Genomic DNA, 19,676 nt, shown 5'->3' with positions numbered 1-19,676 from the left:
CACCACGGCCTACCATCCTCAATCAAACGGGTTGGTGGAACGTTTTCACCGCCATCTAAAATCGGCCTTGATGGCCCGCCTGAAGGGTCCTAACTGGGTTGACGAGCTGCCTTGGGTCCTGCTCGGCATACGCACTGCCCCCAAAGAAGACCTCCGCACTTTGTCAGCTGAGCTTGTATACGGGACGCCACTAGTTGTCCCCGGGGATTTCATACCTGCCCTTCGGGACCAAGAGGAACAACCCCCAGCAGTCCTACAAAGACTGCGTGAGAAGCTTGGCGCCTTGGCCCCGATTCCCACCTCATGGCACGGTCAAGCCCCATCCTGCCAGCCCAAGGAACTACGGGACTGTAAGTTTGTTTTCGTTCGCAGGGGCACACCTCGGGCGCCATTGCAACGACCCTATGAGGGACCGTTCCGAGTCATACGGAATAACGGATCCACTTTTATTTTGGACATTGGAGGCAGGGAACAGGTTTTCATGGCGGACCGCCTCAAACCGGCCCATTTGGATCTGCAACAGCCTGTCGAGGTTGCCACGCCGCGACGCAGAGGCCGCCCCCCTAGGCGGCAGCTGGCACAGCCCATGGACCTTGGGGACTGTCTCGCCGGTTCTGGGGGGGGTTGTGTGGCGACTCACCGTCTGGTCGGGCGAACCGGCTCGGCAGTCGGGTCGCGCGGTGTCGGAGCGACGAGGCCCAAGATGGCGGCGGGCCTCGTCTTTCCGAGCGACGGGGAGAACCCGCGCGCGGGAAAGTCCTGATGACGTAGGACTTACGTCATTGCCGGTTTTTCTTGGGCGGGAGTTTTCTCCCTTAAAGGGCCCGCGCAAGGCGGGAAAATAAACCAGTTCTGTTTGGCAATCCTCCGAGTGAGTCTTGTTTTATTCCGCGGTAGCAACCGCTGCACCTCATTTAAATAAATAATACAGTAATTTTGCACAGACTGAATTTCATTACTTATTAGTTTTACTAAATCTGTAGATATATTCTTCAAGAACAGAAACACCATTTCATGTTTTCTAATCTATTATTGTGTGACTGTGTGACAACTTGCTGAAAATCTACATGCAACAAACTTAAAGGTCTTTTTTTTCACTTTCAGCACTTTCTGCGAATCAAAATGCTAACAGTCCACTAATAAGACATTTCCAGTGAAAAAGAAACGTGTCTAAAGGAGAAATGAACAGATAAATTGACGTCATTAAGAGCATGACCTCTCTGACTTGAAATAAAAACAGAAAATGCTGAAAATCCTCAGTAGGTCTGGCAGCATCTGTGGAGAGAGAAACAGAGTTAACAGGTTCAATTATCCAACCCATTGCTAGCGGTTACACTGATGGGACAGAGGTGGTTTGGTGGAGGCACATGTTGGTTACCAAAATGCTGGCCTTCGAACTACCTGTACTCCAGCTTCTAACTGCACTGTGAGCATCAGGAATCTCTTGGCCTCTGTGTCAGTGGGCAACTTCTTGGATTCAGGCTCTGCCAAGATTTCTTGGCATACCTGGATCACTGATAGTGGGAGGTCTCCAGCTGAATGAGACCTCAGGAAGGAATAGAATCTTTGCCCAGTCTGGGTCTTGGATGAGTTGGAGGGTGGGGAACTTCTAATTTTAATATATACTTTAATATATTACTCTTCAGTTCATTTTATATTTATTTATTGGTTAGAGGCAGAGAATACAAATCATGCAATGACTAGAACTGAGCTTTGCCCATTAGCTGTGCCTATCAGAAAATTCTAAGTGCACTGCCATAAATTTATAGAGCCATAGAGTCATACAGCATGGAAACAGGCCCTTTAGCCCAACTGGTCCACGCCAACTGTGCTGCTCAGTTAGCGAGTCCCATCTGTCCACATTTGGCTCATAGCCCTCTAAACCTCTCCTATTCATGAACTTATCTAGATGTTTTTTAAATGTTGTTAATGTGCCCACTTCAACCACTATTTCTGGCAGCTCATTCCAAATACGTACCACCCTTTGCGTGAAGAAGTTGCCTCTGATATCCCTTTTAAATCCCACACCTCTGATCTTAGACCTATGCCCTCTTGTTTTTAGCAACCCCTCCCTGGGGAAAAAGACTATGTGCTTTCACTCTGTCTCTGCCCCTCATGATCTTATATATCTCTATCAGGTCACCCCTCGATCTCTTACCTTCCAGGAAATAAAGTCCTAGTCTGTGCAACTTCTCCTCGTAACTCGGGCCCCCAAGTCCAGGCAACATCCTGGTAAATCTCTTCTGCCCTCTTTCTAGTTAAATATCATCTTTTCTTTAACAGGGTGGCCTAAACTGTACACAATACTCCAAGTGTGGCATCACCAACATCTTATATAACTGCAACATAACTCTCCAACTCCTGTACTCAGTGCCCTGACTGATGAAGGCCAGCGTGCCAAAGTCCTTCTTCACCACCCTATCAACCTGTGATGCCACTTTCAGCAAACATTGCACTTTTTGTTTATTAATTCTAATATGGATTGGAAGAATTCCTGCTGGCAGTATACAATCAGAAAAAAAATGTCCTACAATCACTTGCGTTAAAAAACATACAAATAAGTTACAGTTCCTGCCTACAGGAGAAAACAGCAAGGCTAACCTAGCTGATTAGATTGTGGGGATTATGGTGCAAGCAGAAATGAGCACCAGGAGATGGATAACTATTCTGCGCATCTCCTTTCCAGGCAGAGTATTTAGTGTTGGTACAATGTTTCTTCTTAAAATGAAACTGTGTTAGCCCAAGGATTTTGGATGTTGCCCACTGCCTCCCTCCTTTCTTCTCCCTCTTCTCTTGCCCAGCCTTAGGATGTTCTCTTTAAAGACCATCCTATTAACCATGGAATGTCATGAGAGGGATGTAAACAGAATAAAACGGTGTTCATTTAATCCGATGTGTGTTACAGGAAAGCAATTAATCTAGCTATCGATTGACAACATAATGACTATAGTACAGAACATTCTTGGAGCTCAATTCAAAACAAGTCCAATTAGGTACATCAGTATAGTTTTGCCAAAGGTAATTTTTTATTAGATTTTAACACATGGAATGAGAATTTAATTATTTATTGAGCACAGAACACTTATGCTGTTCTGATGTCAAAATTATGACAGCCATGTTAAGTTCAAAACTAAATGGTAACATGAAAGTTAACAAAGATTTGAGATAATTGACATTTTTCATAGTTTTGTAAATAACTTGAATTTTCTCATCTTAACTCTTCAAATATAAGCTTTGAGCCTTGAAGCTGGTGACTTAAATCTACCCATTTATCCTGTGGGTTTCTCAGTGTCCTCAGTGATCTTCCTCTTGGATGGCTAAAAGTCACATCATTTGGTTTCGACATTCTCTTTACCGGTACAATTCAGCTGGATAGATCACCCTTCATCCAAGTAAGTGAAACCTTGGCTGGTAAAGGAATGGAATCTGCCTTTTCAAAACTTTTCTTTCCTTCTCAGTTCCACTTCCAGCCTCACAGTTCCAGTGACCCAGGTTCACTCCCGACCTCCAGTGCTGTCTACATGTTCTGTGTGACCATGTGGGTTTCCTCCGGGTGCTCTGGTTTCCTCCCTCATCCCAAAGGTGTGCGGATTGGTCGGTGAATCGGCCACTGTAACTTCCCCCAGTGTGAAGGTGGATGGCAGAATTGGTAAGGAGTTGAAGGGAACGTGATGGGAGAATAGGTTACAGAGAAAATTAGTTGGAGAATAGAATTGGTCAGTGGGTTGGCGTAGAGTTGATGTGCCAAAATGGCCACTATTTATGTTGTAAGGAAATTGGGAATTATGGAAATTCTGCTCACAAATTAAGTTACTTGTTACTTTTCTGAATGATATGGTCTTGCTGTGCTGTAGCCATTATTTGGCAATAGATCCCTTGGCTGTGACGTTAGAGTGTTTTTATCCTTGTTTTCATTTTCCTTCATTGCCTCGCCTCCTCTCTTTACCTTTGTAATTTGCAGCCCCACAACTATACACAAGTTAACAATGCTGACCACTTGAACACCCTACAAAGTTAACAATTTCAGTATCAGCAGACAGGCCACCAATTGCCAAAGCCCTAAGCTCTGGAATAAGACGATAAGGAATAGGAGCAGGTGCAGGCCATTGATGCACTTTCTGTTTATTAATTCTAAGATGGATTGCAAGGATTCCTGCTGGCAGTATACAATCAGAAACAGGAAGCCCTACAATCGCTTGAGTTCAAAAACATACAAATAAATTACAGTTCCTGCTTACAGGAGAAAACAGGAAGACTAACCTAGCTGATTAGATTGTGGGGATTATGGTGCAAGCTCTGTAGCTCTTTAGCTGTGACACTTTACCTGGCATTCTGTATTGTTTTACCTTGTGCTACCTCAATGCACTGTGTAATGAATTGATCTGTATGAATGGTATACAGGACAAGTTTTTCACTGCACCTCGGTACAAGTGACAATAATAAACCAATTCCAATTCCAAAGCGGAAATAAGCACCAGGAGATGGACAACTATTCTGTGCATCTTCTTTCCAGGATGTGTTGCTGCAGGCCATACAATCCTTCCAGCCTGCTCTGCCATTCAATAAAATCATGGTTAATCTGTTCGTTGGCCTCAACCTCACTTTCCTGCCTAATCCTCATAACACCTGATTCTCCAGTAGTCTAAAAATCTATCTCAGTCTCGAATAAACAGCTTTGCAGTATAAATGTTACCATTCACAACCATCCTAAACCTCTCTGCCTCACTTTCCTCCCTACAGAAATGTATTAAATTATATCTCTTTCATCTGCTAAACTATCACCTCATGAGGGTTGGTGACCAACTGAGTTCGATAGGTTGCCTTGTAATTTATTACTCATCATAAAAGCATTAGCTGAATACAACATTGTTGATGAAAATGAGGTGTAAAGCTCTCAAGATGTTTCTTTTTTCCCCAGATGACAGTAAGAAAGTGCCACTTTTTAAGAAAAAACAAACTTCCTTTTTACACAAAGGCTTTTCAAAGTGGCTTGAAGATTTAATGCTCCTCATATAACCATGCACTCAGAGAGACATTCCAGGTATAGAGATGGTGTGGTGAACTGATTGATAGTTAGGAATGGTAGCAATGGAATCACAGCAGAGTCCAGCTGAAGTATACTGGTGGATTGCTGACTTCCAAGGAGATGACACTGAAGGCATTAACAGTCTGGAGCTGAGTTCAAATCCCACCCATGATAGCTGAGGAATTTAAATACAATTAATAATCTGGAATTAAGAAATTGGTATGAAAGCTCCAAATTGTTATTTGGTTCACCACTGCCCTTCAGGGAAGGAAATTGGTCATCAATGTAGTCTATAATATTCTGATGAAAGGTCATTGATCTGAAATGTTAACTCTGTTTTTCTTTCTCCACATTTTGGTATCTCCAGCATTTTCTGTTCTATGTTGCATTTCCAGCATCTGCAGTTTTTTGTTTTGTTTAGTCTATAACGTTACTCCATATGTAGCTGACTAAAGTGGTTCAGAATGCCACCCAGTTGTATCAAAGCACAGTGACCTCCCAGCATTGACCTCAGTGCTTCAAGAAGAAACCACCACCTCCTCCAAGAAATGAATATTAAATACTGACCTTCTCAATGACACCTAGATTCCATGAGAAAATAAGAACTGTCACCAGTGCTAGATTCCATTCTCTAGATTTAATAAGTAAGGAGGGAAGGAAAAGGGTTAAAAAGTTATCTACAGAGTGCTCGTGACTTCTCCCATGGTCATGTGTGGCAGTGTGACTTAGCAGGACTATTTTTGGATATCAAGTACCAGGACATAAAAGCTTCCACATTTTCTTTTTAATTATTGATGAACGTTTTATAACTTCTGTGAAAAAAAATTTAAATAAATGTTGTAAGCTGCACATCTTTGTAGCTGAATTGAGAAGAATATTCAATGTTTTACAATTTTTTCTCAAGGCATTGCTGTTAGTTTAGCCTTCAAAAATTTTGCAGTGCTAGGGCACTTGGGCAGTCTGTTGAGTTTGGGGTTGGAGCACCAACTCACTGTGGCACAACATGGGTTTGTAGCTCTGATTTCCTCATGTCAAGTTTTAAATCTTTAGCTGTGCTAATTTGAAGAGGCCAGAGGTACCTCAGCTGAGAAGGACAAGGAATTAAGTTATCAATTGCATTGCCTTTGCACATCTTGATGAGTGGTTATAATGCAGGGAATTTCTAATTTCGTCAGCACAGGAACAGCAGGATGTAATTGATGTCTGTTGAATTAAATACAGCTCTCAAGGGACTGAATTCACAGAACAGCAGGGATGGGAAATGCAGATTCAGATTTCAGCTGAAGTATTTTGACCAATGAAAGATGGCGTGAAAATTCACACTTTAATGGGGGCAGGATGAGGCCTTGAGAGCGGTTGTTGTCAGGCTAACTGACAAATCACTGGACTGGGAAAGAGGCTGTCATCCTATACTCCTAGTTCATAGCAATAATCAAAGAGCACAGTTAAAGGACTCACAATTTTAACCAGAGGTGAAATAAAAATTAGTGGAGATGTAGAATGGGCTGCCAATTTGCTATTTCCATTTTATATTGTTGCACAAAATTAAAATCTACCCTAAAATGTCTGAGTTAGCTGGCTATTATCTTAAAAAGAGTGTCGTGAATAATCTTCCAAATGTTCTTATCTTTCACTGGTAAGAAATGTATTTCACATCCTAGTGATATCAGGACATCAGCAGTTTTATTGCTGAAATCCTCCCTTTGTTCTCTCTGGACTTGACTATTCCAACTCATTCTGACTGGCCTTGTAGCTTCCATTCTTCATAACCCTGAGGCCATCTAAACTTCAAATGTGCATGCCCTAACTTGCAGCAGTTCCTCTTCACTAATCACCCCTGACTTCAATGGCTCACAGTAAAATTAATGGCTTGATTTTCAAATGCTCACCTAAGCTTTCAATACCTCCAAAGCCACAATTCCTTTCCTCTACAACCTTGTCCAGCCGACCACTAGATTGTCATAAAATCCCATCTCTTTCATTAACATCCTTCAAAGAAGGAAACCTGTATCCTTACTGTCTGCTCTATATGTGACTCCAGATCTGTAGCAATGTTGTTGACTCTCAGCTGCCCTCTGAAATGGCCTAACAAGCTACTCAGTTTTATAACTGCTACATTAAGACATGAATGAAACTGGACTGACCACCCACCTTCTGCCTAGGTACTGAATTTTGCACAGCAAAGTCACTCCCAGCACTGTCAGCCTTGCAAAGTCATCCTCGTAAAGTCATCCTCACAAACATCTGGGGACTAGTGTCCAAACTGACAGTGCTGCCCCACAGACTAGTCAAGCAAAAGAAAAACGCAGTTGTCCTCATAGAATCAGAACTTACAGGGAACGTCCCTGACAGCTTCCTCACAAACTCTGGGTATATCCTGTCTCAACAACAGGACAAATCCACCAGAGATGGTGGCACAGTGGTATTCAGAGAGAGTAACGCTTGGAATCCTGAATATTGACTCTAAAACCCATAAAACCTTGTGTCACAAGAGAGACTGTGGATGTTGGAACTCTGGAGCAACACACACAAAATTGCTGGAGGAACTCCGCAGGTCAGGCAGCATCTATGGAGGGAAATGAACTCCTGATTGCAGCACTACCAGTCCTGATGAAGGGTCTCGACCCAAAATACCGACTGTTCACTTCCCTCCATGGATGCTGCCTGACCTGCTGAGTTCCTCTAGCATTTTGTGTGTGTTGAAACCTTGTGTCATCAGGTCAAACACGGGCATCAAAACTTACTCCTGAATACCACCTACCATCCCACTTCAGCTGATGTATCAGTGCTCCTCTCTGTTGAGCAACACATGGAAGAAGCACTGAACATAGTGAGGACATAGCATGTACTCTGGATGGGAGGCTTCAATGTATATTACCAAGAGTGGCTTGGTAACATCACCACTGGCTGATGCTAAAAGATATAGCTGCCAGAATGAGCTTAGACCAGGATGCAAGTGAACCAAATTGAGGGATAAACCTATTTAACCTCATCCTCACCGATCCATCTCACCAAAAATCTGTCCTTGGCCATATAAGTAGGGAGGACCAGTATGCAGTCTTTCTGGAGACAATGTCCTGTCCACATCAAGGACCCCCTCTACCGCAATATCATCATGCTAAAAGGGAACAAACTGAGAACAGACACATGAATTCTGAAAAATGAACAAATAAGAATGCCTCTAAGGTATATGTGCTCTTCCATTTCAAAGGCCCTTTGCATTGCTAATTTTAATTGGTCTTCTGGTGGGGCTGTGCTTTCAGCTGCTGAGTTCTGGAGCTCTGGAGTTACCCACTGTCTCTTATTTTACCAGTAGGGTCCTTAAGACTCACCTCTCTGGCTAAACCTTTGTTCATCTGTCCAAAGAGGTCCTTAAATGGCTTGGAATCAATTTTTGTTTGCTGCTTCTTCTCAGGCAGTTCCCTAGGATCGAGGATGACTTTCCTCCATTCTAGTTTTGTGGGTTCTGAGGTAGCTCATGAGAGCAATGTGGGAAGTGGACTCTTTCATAGATGGGGCAGTAGGTGACCACTGGGGCAAATGGATGGGTTGTTCGTGAGGTGGTCTGCTTTTTCTGCCACCTACACAAGGCTTCAATGTACTCCAGATGCATGGACCTGAGATTCCTAATATCCCAAATGCTCCTTCCCTGCCCTGACAGTCATGACCCAGAAATTCCCAGGAGTCAAGAGGGGACATTGTATTTCTTCAAGAAGGCTTTGAGCACATCCTGGAATCTATATTTTCATTTGTCTAGCTAATGTGGTCTGGAATGTTTTACTACAATAAAGAAATCTGTATAAATTGTTGTTGCTGTTGGTATAATGAAGTGTAACACTGCTGCTTGATGTGGCATATAAGTATCATTTGACTTAGATTTGAAGGATACAGGACTAGTCATTGAACCTTCCTTACAAAATGACCTTTGCCTGTGTAAATATGAACTGCTTTCAGCAGTAATTTGATATTCAGTACTGGGATCTAACCTGGATTGAAGGTAGAATCCCACTTGCAAGTAAATGGTCATATTTACTGACATATTCTTATCATCAATACTAATAAAACCAAAAAAGCTGCATTCATCTTCTTTGATACAACAGGGATGGATTTTAAAAAATTACCTTAGTTAATAATCCAACTTTTCATAATTGTTTCCACCTCTCTTCTTTTTGAAGCAAAGCAAAACCATCACTCAATAGTCCAAACACTGCACTTCTTCCACAATGTTATAAATAGAACACATTTTGAATTGATTTTAAAGTTATTTTCTCCTTTTTATAAATGACACTCTTCAGCCTGCACATCATTACCAAGAAACTATGGGACCATTCATGGCTTGTAGTTTGCTCCACTGTTGTTGGATCAGAACTTTTACTTCAGTTGCCAAATTAGTTGATGAACTCAGGGCAAGACTGACCTACAAAAGAGAACTGAAGGACCGCTCTGTGCTTTGTCTCACCAAAACGTGGCTTATACCTGCTACACCTGACTGTGCCATTCAACCTGAGGGCTTCTCAATCCATCGAATGGACCATACAGCATCCTCAGGCAAAGTTAGGGGCGGAGGAGTCTGCTTCTTAATCAATAACTTGTGGTGTTCGGACATGATGGTCCCGGCGAGCTCCTGCTCACCCAGCCTGGAATATCTAACGGTGAAGTGTCGACCATTCTACCTGCCAAGGGAGTTCACTTCAGCTATCCTGATGGCAGTCCACATCCCACCACAGACGGACATGAAGACTGCACTCAAGGAGCTATACTCCGTGGTCAACAACCTTGAGACAGGATGCCCTGAGGCCCTCTTCATTATCGCAGGTGACTTCAACCTCAAGAGTGTGTTCTCAAAATACTACCAGCACATCTCCTGCTCCACCAGTGGCCCTAACACCCTTCACCACTGCTATACAACCATCAAAGATGCCTTCCGAGCCACCCCTCGCCCTCACTTTGGGAAACCAGACCACCAGGCTGTGCTCCTTCTCCCTGCATACAAACAGAAACTGAAACGGGAGGATCCAGTACAGGGAGTCGTGTAGTGCTGGTCTGAGGAAACAGATGAGCTTCTATGCGACTGCTTTGACACAGTGGACTGGTCCATGTTCTAAGACTCAGTTGCCAGCCTAGATGAGTATGCCACCACCATCACAGATTTTATCAGCAAGTGTGTGGAGGACTGTGTACCAAGGAGGACGATACGGGTGTTCCCAAACCGGAAACCATGGATGAACCAGGAGATCCAGTCCCTACTGAAGTCGAGGACTGCTGCACACAAATCTGGTTATCCTGACCTGTACAAGAAATCGAGGTATGACCTTCAGAAAGCTATCAGGAATGCCAAGAGACAATACCAACTCAAAATAGAGTCCCAGACCAGCCGTCAGTTATGGCAGGGCTTACATGCCATAACAGGCTACAAGACAAAGACGGGCTGCATAGCTAACAACAGCGCATCCCTTCCTGATGAACTTAATGTATTCTATGCGCATTTTGACCAGAAAGGAAGTGGATTGTCACTGCCCACCCTGACAGACTCCAATGCAACTGAACCCATGGTCACTGTCGAGGACGTAAATCAGTCTTCCAGAGAGTGAACACAAGGAAAGCACCCGGCCCAGATGGTGTCCCTGGCCGTGTGCTCAGATCTTGTGCTGATCAGCTGGTGGAAGTATTTGTAGACATACTTAACCTCTCCCTGCTTCAATCTCAGGTTCCCTCCTGTTTTAAGAAGACCACTATCATCCCGGTACCGAAAAAAAAGCAAGGTAATGTGCCTCAATGACTACCGACCAGTGGCTCTGACATCCACTATCATGAAGTGCTTTGAGAGGTTGGTCAAGGCACACATCAACTCCAGCCTCCCAGACAATCTCGACCCACTGCAAATCACCTATCGGCGAAACAGGTCTACAGCGGATGCCATCTCCCTGGCCCTACACTCAGCTCTGGAGCATCTGGACAGTAAAGACACCTACGTTAAACTATTGTTTATTGACTACAGCTCTGCCTTCAATACTATAATCCCAAGCAAACTCGTCACCATACTCAGAGACCTAGGACTAAGCACATCCCTCTGTAACTGGATCCTTGACTTTCTGACCAACAGACCGCAATCAGTGATAGGCAGCAATACCACCAGCACGATTATTCTCAACACTGGTGCCCCACAAGGCTGTGTCCTCAGCCCTCTACTCTACTCCCTATACACTCATGACTGTGTGGCCAAATTCTGCTCTAACCCCATCTACAAGTTTGCAGATGATACCACTGTAGTAGGCCGTATCTCAAATAACGATGAGTTGGGGTACAGGAAGGAGATGGAGAGCTTAGTGGCATGGTGTCAGGACAACAAACCTTTCCCTCAATGTCAACAAAACAAAAGAGCTGGTCATTGACTTCAGGAAAGGGGGCAGTGTACATGCACCTGTCTACATCAATGGTGCTGAGGTCGAGAAGGTTGAGAGCTTCAAGTTCCTGGGAGTGAACATCACCAACAGCCTGTCCTGGTCATATCACGTAGATGCCATGGCCAAGAAAGCTCACCAGCACCTCTATTTCCTCAGGAGGCTAAAGAAATTCAGTATGTCCCCTTTGATACTCACCAACTTTTATCAATGCACCATAGAAAGCATCCTATCTGGATGCATCACGGCTTGGTACCGCAACTGCTCTGCCCAGGACTGCAAGAAACTGCAGAGAGTTGTGGACACAGCCCAGCGCATCACAGAAACCAGCCTCCCCTCCTTGTCTTTATCTCTCGCTGCCTTGGTGAAGCAGCCAGCATAATCAAAGACCCCACCCACCCAGGTCATTCTCTCTTCTCTTCCATCAGGTAGAAGATACAGGAGCCTGAGGGCACGTACCACCAGACTTAAGGACAGCTTCTACCCCACTGTGATAAGACTATTGAATGGTTCCCTTATATGATGAGATGAACTCTGACCTCACAATCTACCTTGTTGTGACCTTGCACCTTATTGCACTGCGCGTTCTCTGTAGCTGTGACACTTTACTCTGTACTGTATTGTTTTTAATGCACTCTGTCCTAACTCAATGTAACTGCACTGTGTAATGAATTGACCTGTACAATCGGTATACGAGTTTTTCACTGTACCTTGGTACAAGTGACAATAATAAACCAATACCAATAATTGGCTGGCAGAGCCTGTTTTGCTTGTTTTTATTGAAAAGGTAGCAGTGTGGTCAAAGACATGGGGTTCAATTATCATAGCAATTGTTCCACATTTACTAAACAGAGTCATTAATCCTTGCATTGCAGGTAAAATAAACTCCCAGAATAATGACTTCAGATGTTTTTTGATGAAATCAGTCACATAATTTAAAATGTAAGTCTGGATACCACACTTAGTTGTAGTTGGGGGTCAAATGCTTAAATCCTCTTCTGCTAGTTTAACCTGGATACCAGCCCGTTTAAATAGATTAATACTTCCACTAACATGGAAATCAGATCATTTTCATGCAAATACACTTTCTACAGTTGGAGTAATTATATAGGCATTAAATGTCACAAAATATAACAGATCAACATCCTTGTTTGTACCAAGAAACAACAACTAATAACAATATTATTACAAAAGTTGGGTGTCTGTATCTGGCAGATGGTTAAGTTATGCATAGTTCTTCACTTTAAAATCTCCTGTTGTATAAAACTGACAACATCCTGTGAGAGTCCAGGCAAAGGGTGGAATTCTGCAGAATCTCCAGCTGCACTGACAGAGCAGCAGAAGTGCATATTGTTAGCATTCCCTTGCTTGAAAATATCAGGACCATGTGTATGAAATGAGACCAGTGCCATTTGAAAGCTTCGAAGCAGATATTGGCCACCCTTCTCTTGTTTCAATTGTGAAATTTTTGAGGTCAACAGGCGTACAATTTTCTCCGAAAGAGGGTTAGACTCCAAAGGCTTCTTTTGTTCTGTCTCTTTAAAAAAATCTTCCATTGTTTGTGTGATGCCAGTACATCGCTGCTTATCTTGACTGCTTGGATGCAGCTCTGCAACATCAGCAAGGCCATCTTCAGAATTTGGATGGTCTGAACCTGCTGACGACATTATTCGTTAACAGTCTTAATTATCGTTCCCACATTAATAATTTAGAACCAAAGTATGAACTAGTGAAAAACTAACATTATAATCTTCAACTTCACTTGTTCATGACTTTAAAAAGTGCCAATGTAAAATAACTTTTCATTTGTTGTTATCATTAGTTGAACAAAACTGTACAAATTACTTTATAGTTGAAATACAAGTAGATAGAAAAATTAAAAATACAGCATTCCACAGTAGATGTTATTTTAAATGCCCTTTATGTGCTCCTACCAAGCCTAAATAGACTGTTTAATATGCTGTTTTAAAACAAGCATTCTTATTCTCATTTTTTAAATTAATTCATTCATCCTGATTAATAAGAATTAGCATATATTCTATCGTTGGTATTGTGCACGTTACTAGGATATTCACTGGAATGAAGAACAATGAGAGGGGGCCTCAATGAAACATGCAAGATTCTGAATGAAATTGACACGTTCAATGCTGGGAGGCCGTTTCATTAGGATGGATGACCTCGACCTAAGGAGCATTGTCGAAGGTAAGGGGTCAGCCATTTAAGACTGAAGTGAAGATAAATTTTTTATTCACAGGGTTGAAAGTATTCAGAATTCTCTACCGTATATGGAAGCTCAGCCACTGGGTACATTTAAACTGAGATGGAGAAATCTAAAGCTATTAATTGATATGGGAAACGGGCAGCAAACCAGACTTGAGAACTGGGATCAGCCGTGAAACTGCATGGCAGAGTGTGGCTAGGTTTTATTTCTTATATTCTTAAATAAAGATTAATCCATCCACTTTGTGAATGTGGCCTTTAATAAATCCTGTGAAAGGATGAATGATAATCAAGTGCACCATAAAAACCTGGTGAATTATTGACTGTGCTATGATGTGCTGTTGATTGGCACTGAGTAGGGGAGAACTCATACTGCTCCCCATGATTTCCACTCATAGAACTCTGGAAGAAAGAAAAGCACATGTATATAATCATATCCTACAGACAGACATTAAAAATAAATCAAGGAGAATTCCATCTTCTGCTCATACATGCTTTCTAGGCTTGTTGTTCAAAAACAGCATTGATAGGGACCAAATAATTGGTCATTTTCCTGGGGAGATGGAGCGGGGGAGTTGGGCTTTGAACTGGAAGTGTAATGTTAATCAAAGGATCACTTCTGATGAAAGGTCAATGACCTGAAACACGACGTCTGATTCACTCTCCACAGATGTTCCTTAACTTGCTGAATACTTCCAGCATTGTTTCAGTCCTGATGCAGGGTCTCGACCTAAAATGTTGACTATCAGTCTTAGAGCATAGAACACAGAACATTACAGCACAGTGCAGGCCCTTCAGCCTACAATGTTGTGCCGACATTTTGACCTGCTCTAAGATCTATCTAACCCTTCCCTTCCACATGGCCCACCATTTCTCTATCATTCATGTGTCTCTTAAATGTCCCAAATGCATCTGCCCCCACAACCTCTGCAGGCAGTGCGTTCCACGCACCCACCACTCTCTGTGTAAAAAATTTACCCCTGACATCCCCCTTATACCTTCCTCCAATCAACTTAAAATTATGTCCCCTCGTGTTAGCCGTTGTCGCCCTGGGAAAAAAGTCTCTGACTGTCCACTCGATCTATGCCTCTTATCATTTTGTACCCCTCTATCAAGTCACCTTTCATCCTCCTTCTCTCCAAAGAGAGAAGGAGGATGCCTCTACAAATGCTGTGTAACCTGCTGAGTTCCTCCAGCGGTTTGTTTTTTTGCTGCAGATTCCAGTTTCTGCAGTCTCTTCTGTCTCTGTTTTATTCCATGTTTTCAGCATCTGCAGTATTTTGCTTTCAGATTAAGATAATGCTTCAAGCATTTTCCACTATGGGGAATTGTTTCAGATGGTGCAAACTGTTTCCATACCCAACATCCTGGAAAACAAGCAGAGCAAAGCAAAGGTCTCACTGATAGAATGCAAGTCAGGTCCAATTGCAGGTTCAATTAATTCCCCGAGGTAAACAAGGGAAAAAGGGATTGTAATTTTTCAGTTCCCATTCTTTGTATATTTTATCCTTGATCATGCCATAATGGATATTTAGCTACAGCTAACCTTTAGGGTCACTGTGAAACCAACTCATTAGAAGCAGTAATTATATCTAAACTCTATACTCAGTCTTTTCTGAAGTGCTTCAGACATATTACTGCACTGAGCAACTTATTCCAGTGCAAATAGAAAAATGGGCACAATGACAGACTTTGTACACCTCCAGTGACACAATGGCACTTATTTAGGTTCTATCATCAAAATAATTAACTGCCGAAACAGCTCACTGCCTCAGCACAACTATCGGGACTGGAGCATACCACTGTGTGCACATTATTCATGGTTTGAACCTTGAAACCTAGAAACGATGAATAATACACAGTACACTGGGGAATCAGGGCTGCATTAATATTTCATTCTGTCAAAGGGAATAGCTTATACTTTGCGCAAAGAGGAGAGCTCTCTGACAAGGCAAATGTGCTCTTTATCTTGATGCTGTCCAAAAGATATAACTTACAAGAAATAAATTGTTCTTTGTTTGTCATCCAACCAAATTCAATCTGGCAATATTGAGCACAAATTTAAGAATGAGTGGTGTCTCCTTTCCCATTTGCTTTGCTTTCTTCACAATAAATTGATTTCTGGTGTGTATCAATGGAATAAACTAAATTAACATCTTTCGGATCTCTGTAGTAATGAAAGGCAGAAATGGTATTATTACTCCTAATAAGCAGCAGAGGTTGTTCCAATATCAAAAATCAAAGGTACAGATTTTGATCTGGTAAAAGCTGTTTTGGTCCTTAATAACTTTCTTTTCAAAATAACCATCAGTATCCCATTTCATGTTTTGCCAGCACAGCCTTTGATCAGTCAAGGGATTGGGTATTTGAGGATCAGGACCTTGGACCTGCCACAGAATTTGTAATGGACTGGACCACGGTGATTGCTGCCTTCCTATGTGTTTCTGAGACCTCAGCTATCTGCAGCAAGTACCACAAGGGACTGGAAAGAGATCACCAAGCCTGTCTCTGCAAAATTCTCCAAATTTACTGGACCAACATCAGTGTCCTTTCCCAGGCCAATAAAAGGGCAGGCATGGTAGTGTAGCGGTTAGCGTAACGTTATTACAGCTTCAGCGACCCGGGTTCAATTCCGGCCGCTGTCTGTAGGGAGTTTGTACGTTCTCCCCGTGTCTGCATGGGTTTCCCCCAGGTGCTCCAGTTTCCTCCCACATTCCAAAAGACGTACGGGTTAGGAAGTTATGGTGTTGTGGGCATGCTATGTTGGCGCCGGAAGCATGGCGACACTTGTGGGCTGCCCCCAGAACACTATGCAAAAGATGCATTTAACTGTGTGGTTTGATGTACATGTGACTAATAAAGAAATCTTATCTTATCCTCAGCACTGTGGCTTAGTTAGCTCCGTTGCGCCACACCACTTGCATACCCAACACGAGACTGCTGAAGCAGACACCCCTATTGACGAGACACAAGAGACTGCAGGTGGTGGAATGTGGAGCAATAAACAAACTGCTGGAGGAGCTCAGCAGGTCAGACAGTATCTGTGGAGAGTAACGGACAGTCAACATTTCAGACCAAGACCTTCATCAGTCCAGACCCGCAATGATGAACGTCCATCTCCCTCTACAGATGCTGCCTGACCTGCTAAGTACCTCTATTCACAAATTAGAGTCATAGAGCAATACAGCATGGATACAGGCCCTTTGGCCCACTGAGTCCATGCCGTCCATAGTGCCCAAACACCTAGTCCCAATTTCCTGTGTTCAGCCCATATCCCTCTAAGTCCTGCCTGCCCCTCCAGGTATCTATCCAAGTGCTTCTTAAATGATACTATTGTACCTGCCTCAACCACTTACTCTGGCAGCTCGTTCCATATACTCACACCCTCTGTGCGATAAAGTTGCCCCTCAGGTCCCTTTTAAATCTATGCCCCCTAGTTTTGGACTCCCCTACCCTGGGGAAAAGACTGTTACTGTCCACCTTATCTATGCCTCTCATAACTTTAAACACTTCTATAAGGTTGCCACTCATTCTCCTACACTCCCAGGAATAAAGACTTAGCCTGGCCAACCTCTCCCTATAACTCGGGCCCTCTAGTTCTGGCAACATCCTCGTAAATCTTTTCTGCACTCTTTCCAGTTTAACCACATCAGTCCCATAACAGGGCAACCAAAACCGTACACAGTACTCTGAGTGCAGCCTCACCAATAACTTGTACAACTGCAACATAATGTCCCACCCTGTATACTCAGTGCCCTGACTGATGAAGGCCAGCATGTTAAACACCTTTTTCACCACTCTGTCCACCTGTGATGCTGCTTTCAATGAACAATGCACTTGTACTCCTAGGTCTCTCTGTTCCATTACACTCCCTAGTGCCCTAACGTTCATAGTATAAGTCCAACGCTGGTTCAACTTTCCAAAATACATCATCTTATGCTCATATGTATTGAAATCCATTTGCCACCCCTTGGCCCACTTCCCCAACTGATCAAGATCCCCCTGTAATCTCCGATAACCTTCTTCACTATCAACAACACCTAATTTCGTGTCATCCGCAAAATCACTGATCAAGCCTTGTGCATTTGCATCCAAATCATTTATATAAATAACGAATAACAAGGGTCCCAACATCGACCCCTGCGGCACACCACTAGTCACTGGTCTCCATTCCAAGAAACAACAGTCACCCACCACCCTCTGCTTCCCATCTCTGAGCCAATTTTGAATCCACCTAACTGGATTCCATGGGACGTAACCTTCCAGATCAGCCTACCGTACAGGACTTTGTCGAAGGCCTTGCTAAAGTCCAAATAGACAACATCCCATGCCCTACCCTCATCTAACTTTTTGGTTACCTCTTCAAAAAACTCTAAAAGGTTTGTCAAGTACAACCTTCCACGTACAAAGCCATGTTGACTGCTCCTGATCAGACTCTGTCTATCCAAATGCTGGTCAAATAAGAAGAACAGGCGCTTATTCAAAGCTGCCAATGGAAGACATTACCAGGGGAACAGAGGGAAGAAATTCAGGGAACTAAGGGGTTATTGTTTAAGAATAAAGGATTACTGATTGAAGACAATATAAAGTGATCTTTTTTTTCATCTCTTGGAGAGTCATGATAGAGGCAGATACATGGATAGGAGGGGTTTTGAGGGATATGGGCCAAAAGCAGGCAAATGGGACTGGCTTGGAGAGCACCATGGTCGGCATGGATAAGTTGAGCCAAAAGGCCTGTTTCCAATCTGTATTATTCTATGACTTTATGAGTCCTTGGAACTTCCATCCTTAAAGGGTGGTGAAAGCAGAGTTTTTGGATTAGGTTAGCAGGGTTAGATAGATTCTTATTAGGCAAGGGGGTGAAGGGTTACCAGGGATAAAGGTTACAATCAGATCAGCCAGGATCTTATTGAAAGGTGAAGTGGAACTTGAAGGACGAGCAGCCTACTCATGCTCTTAGTTTGTATATTCCAATGTTCATACGAGTGGAGAATGTGGAGTACTATGGTCTGGAAGGCGCTACATTTTATCAGGGGATGGTGATTGTGGAATGATCTGACCAAGAGAAGCTGTAGCCCATAGAGTCAGGGGAATTTATGGCAATAGAGTGCTCATGAAGCACAGGTCCAGTCATTTGTAGAGGTTGATGAGAAGCAAATGAGGTTGGGCCTGTGGTAGGGGACAAGGCATAGAATGCAGGGTTATGGAGAGAGAGAGAGAGTGAGACTAACAGGACACTGTTTCAGAAAGTCTGCATGGACCACTGGGCCAAATGGCCTTCTTCTGTGCTGTAAGACTCTATGATAATCCTGACCAATAACCTCTGACAAATCTAAGCTAACAGTGTGGGAGAGAGAGTGACTGTGCAATTGTGTGAAACATGCAGATATTTTACATCTCTCCTGATCTTTATTTCCTTTAACTTTTGCACAAGCTCCTCCATTGGGTTTTACTGCATGCTGCTAGGTCAACACAAGATGAACAGTTGCTTATTCAAATAAGAAGGGTGTCTGAACTACTTTAATGGAAGACACCAATTAACCCAAGATAGCTAATGTTGGAATTGGTAAATGAAAAATATTGTGGCTTCACAATTCTTTGCTTAAGGAAAGCCAAGAGAAGAAATGTTCTCCTCAGTCAGGTATATGAGAATGTTCCAGACAGTGTAGAGGAAAAGGGACACACAGTACTACTTGGGACACTTGTCACACCAGAATAATCAAGTTGCAAGTAATTTGTGATCCAATTACAACAAAGCGAGCAAGGTTTATAACTTTAAAAGAGCTAAATTCAAAAAGAGGAGGGATGAAAATTGCTGGAAAAGGATGGTTGTCTACATGGGCTACCTTTAAAGGAAAAGTACAGAACAAGAACACACTAAAATTGTAGAACATACTGAAAATATGCTGCCTTGGGAAAACAAAAGTAACCTTAAGCAGACTAACTAAGTGAAATAAGGAAGAGGAATTATTCCCATATTCATATGTGGAGAAGAATCTCAATGGGACACGAACACATGCTGATAAATT

At 42.9% G+C, this 19,676-nt stretch overlaps 1 protein-coding gene across 1 annotated transcript in view; it reads right to left on the bottom strand.

The window, feature by feature from the left end:
• Positions 1-12,188: 12,188 nt before the first annotated feature.
• LOC127568232 (shieldin complex subunit 1-like) overlaps positions 12,189-19,676 on the bottom strand; it is a 64,632-nt gene continuing 57,144 nt past the window's right edge. The window contains exon 3 of the mRNA XM_052011748.1: positions 12,189-13,081. Within this exon, the coding sequence (XP_051867708.1) occupies positions 12,666-13,081 (416 nt within the window). The 3' untranslated portion in view covers positions 12,189-12,665. The remainder of the gene's footprint in view (positions 13,082-19,676) is intronic.

This window comes from Pristis pectinata, chromosome 3 (genome assembly GCF_009764475.1).
Source record: "Pristis pectinata isolate sPriPec2 chromosome 3, sPriPec2.1.pri, whole genome shotgun sequence".
Classification (NCBI taxonomy): domain Eukaryota; kingdom Metazoa; phylum Chordata; class Chondrichthyes; order Rhinopristiformes; family Pristidae; genus Pristis; species Pristis pectinata.
Note: the sequence above shows the minus strand (reverse complement) of the source record. Positions and strands in the feature narration are given on the sequence as shown.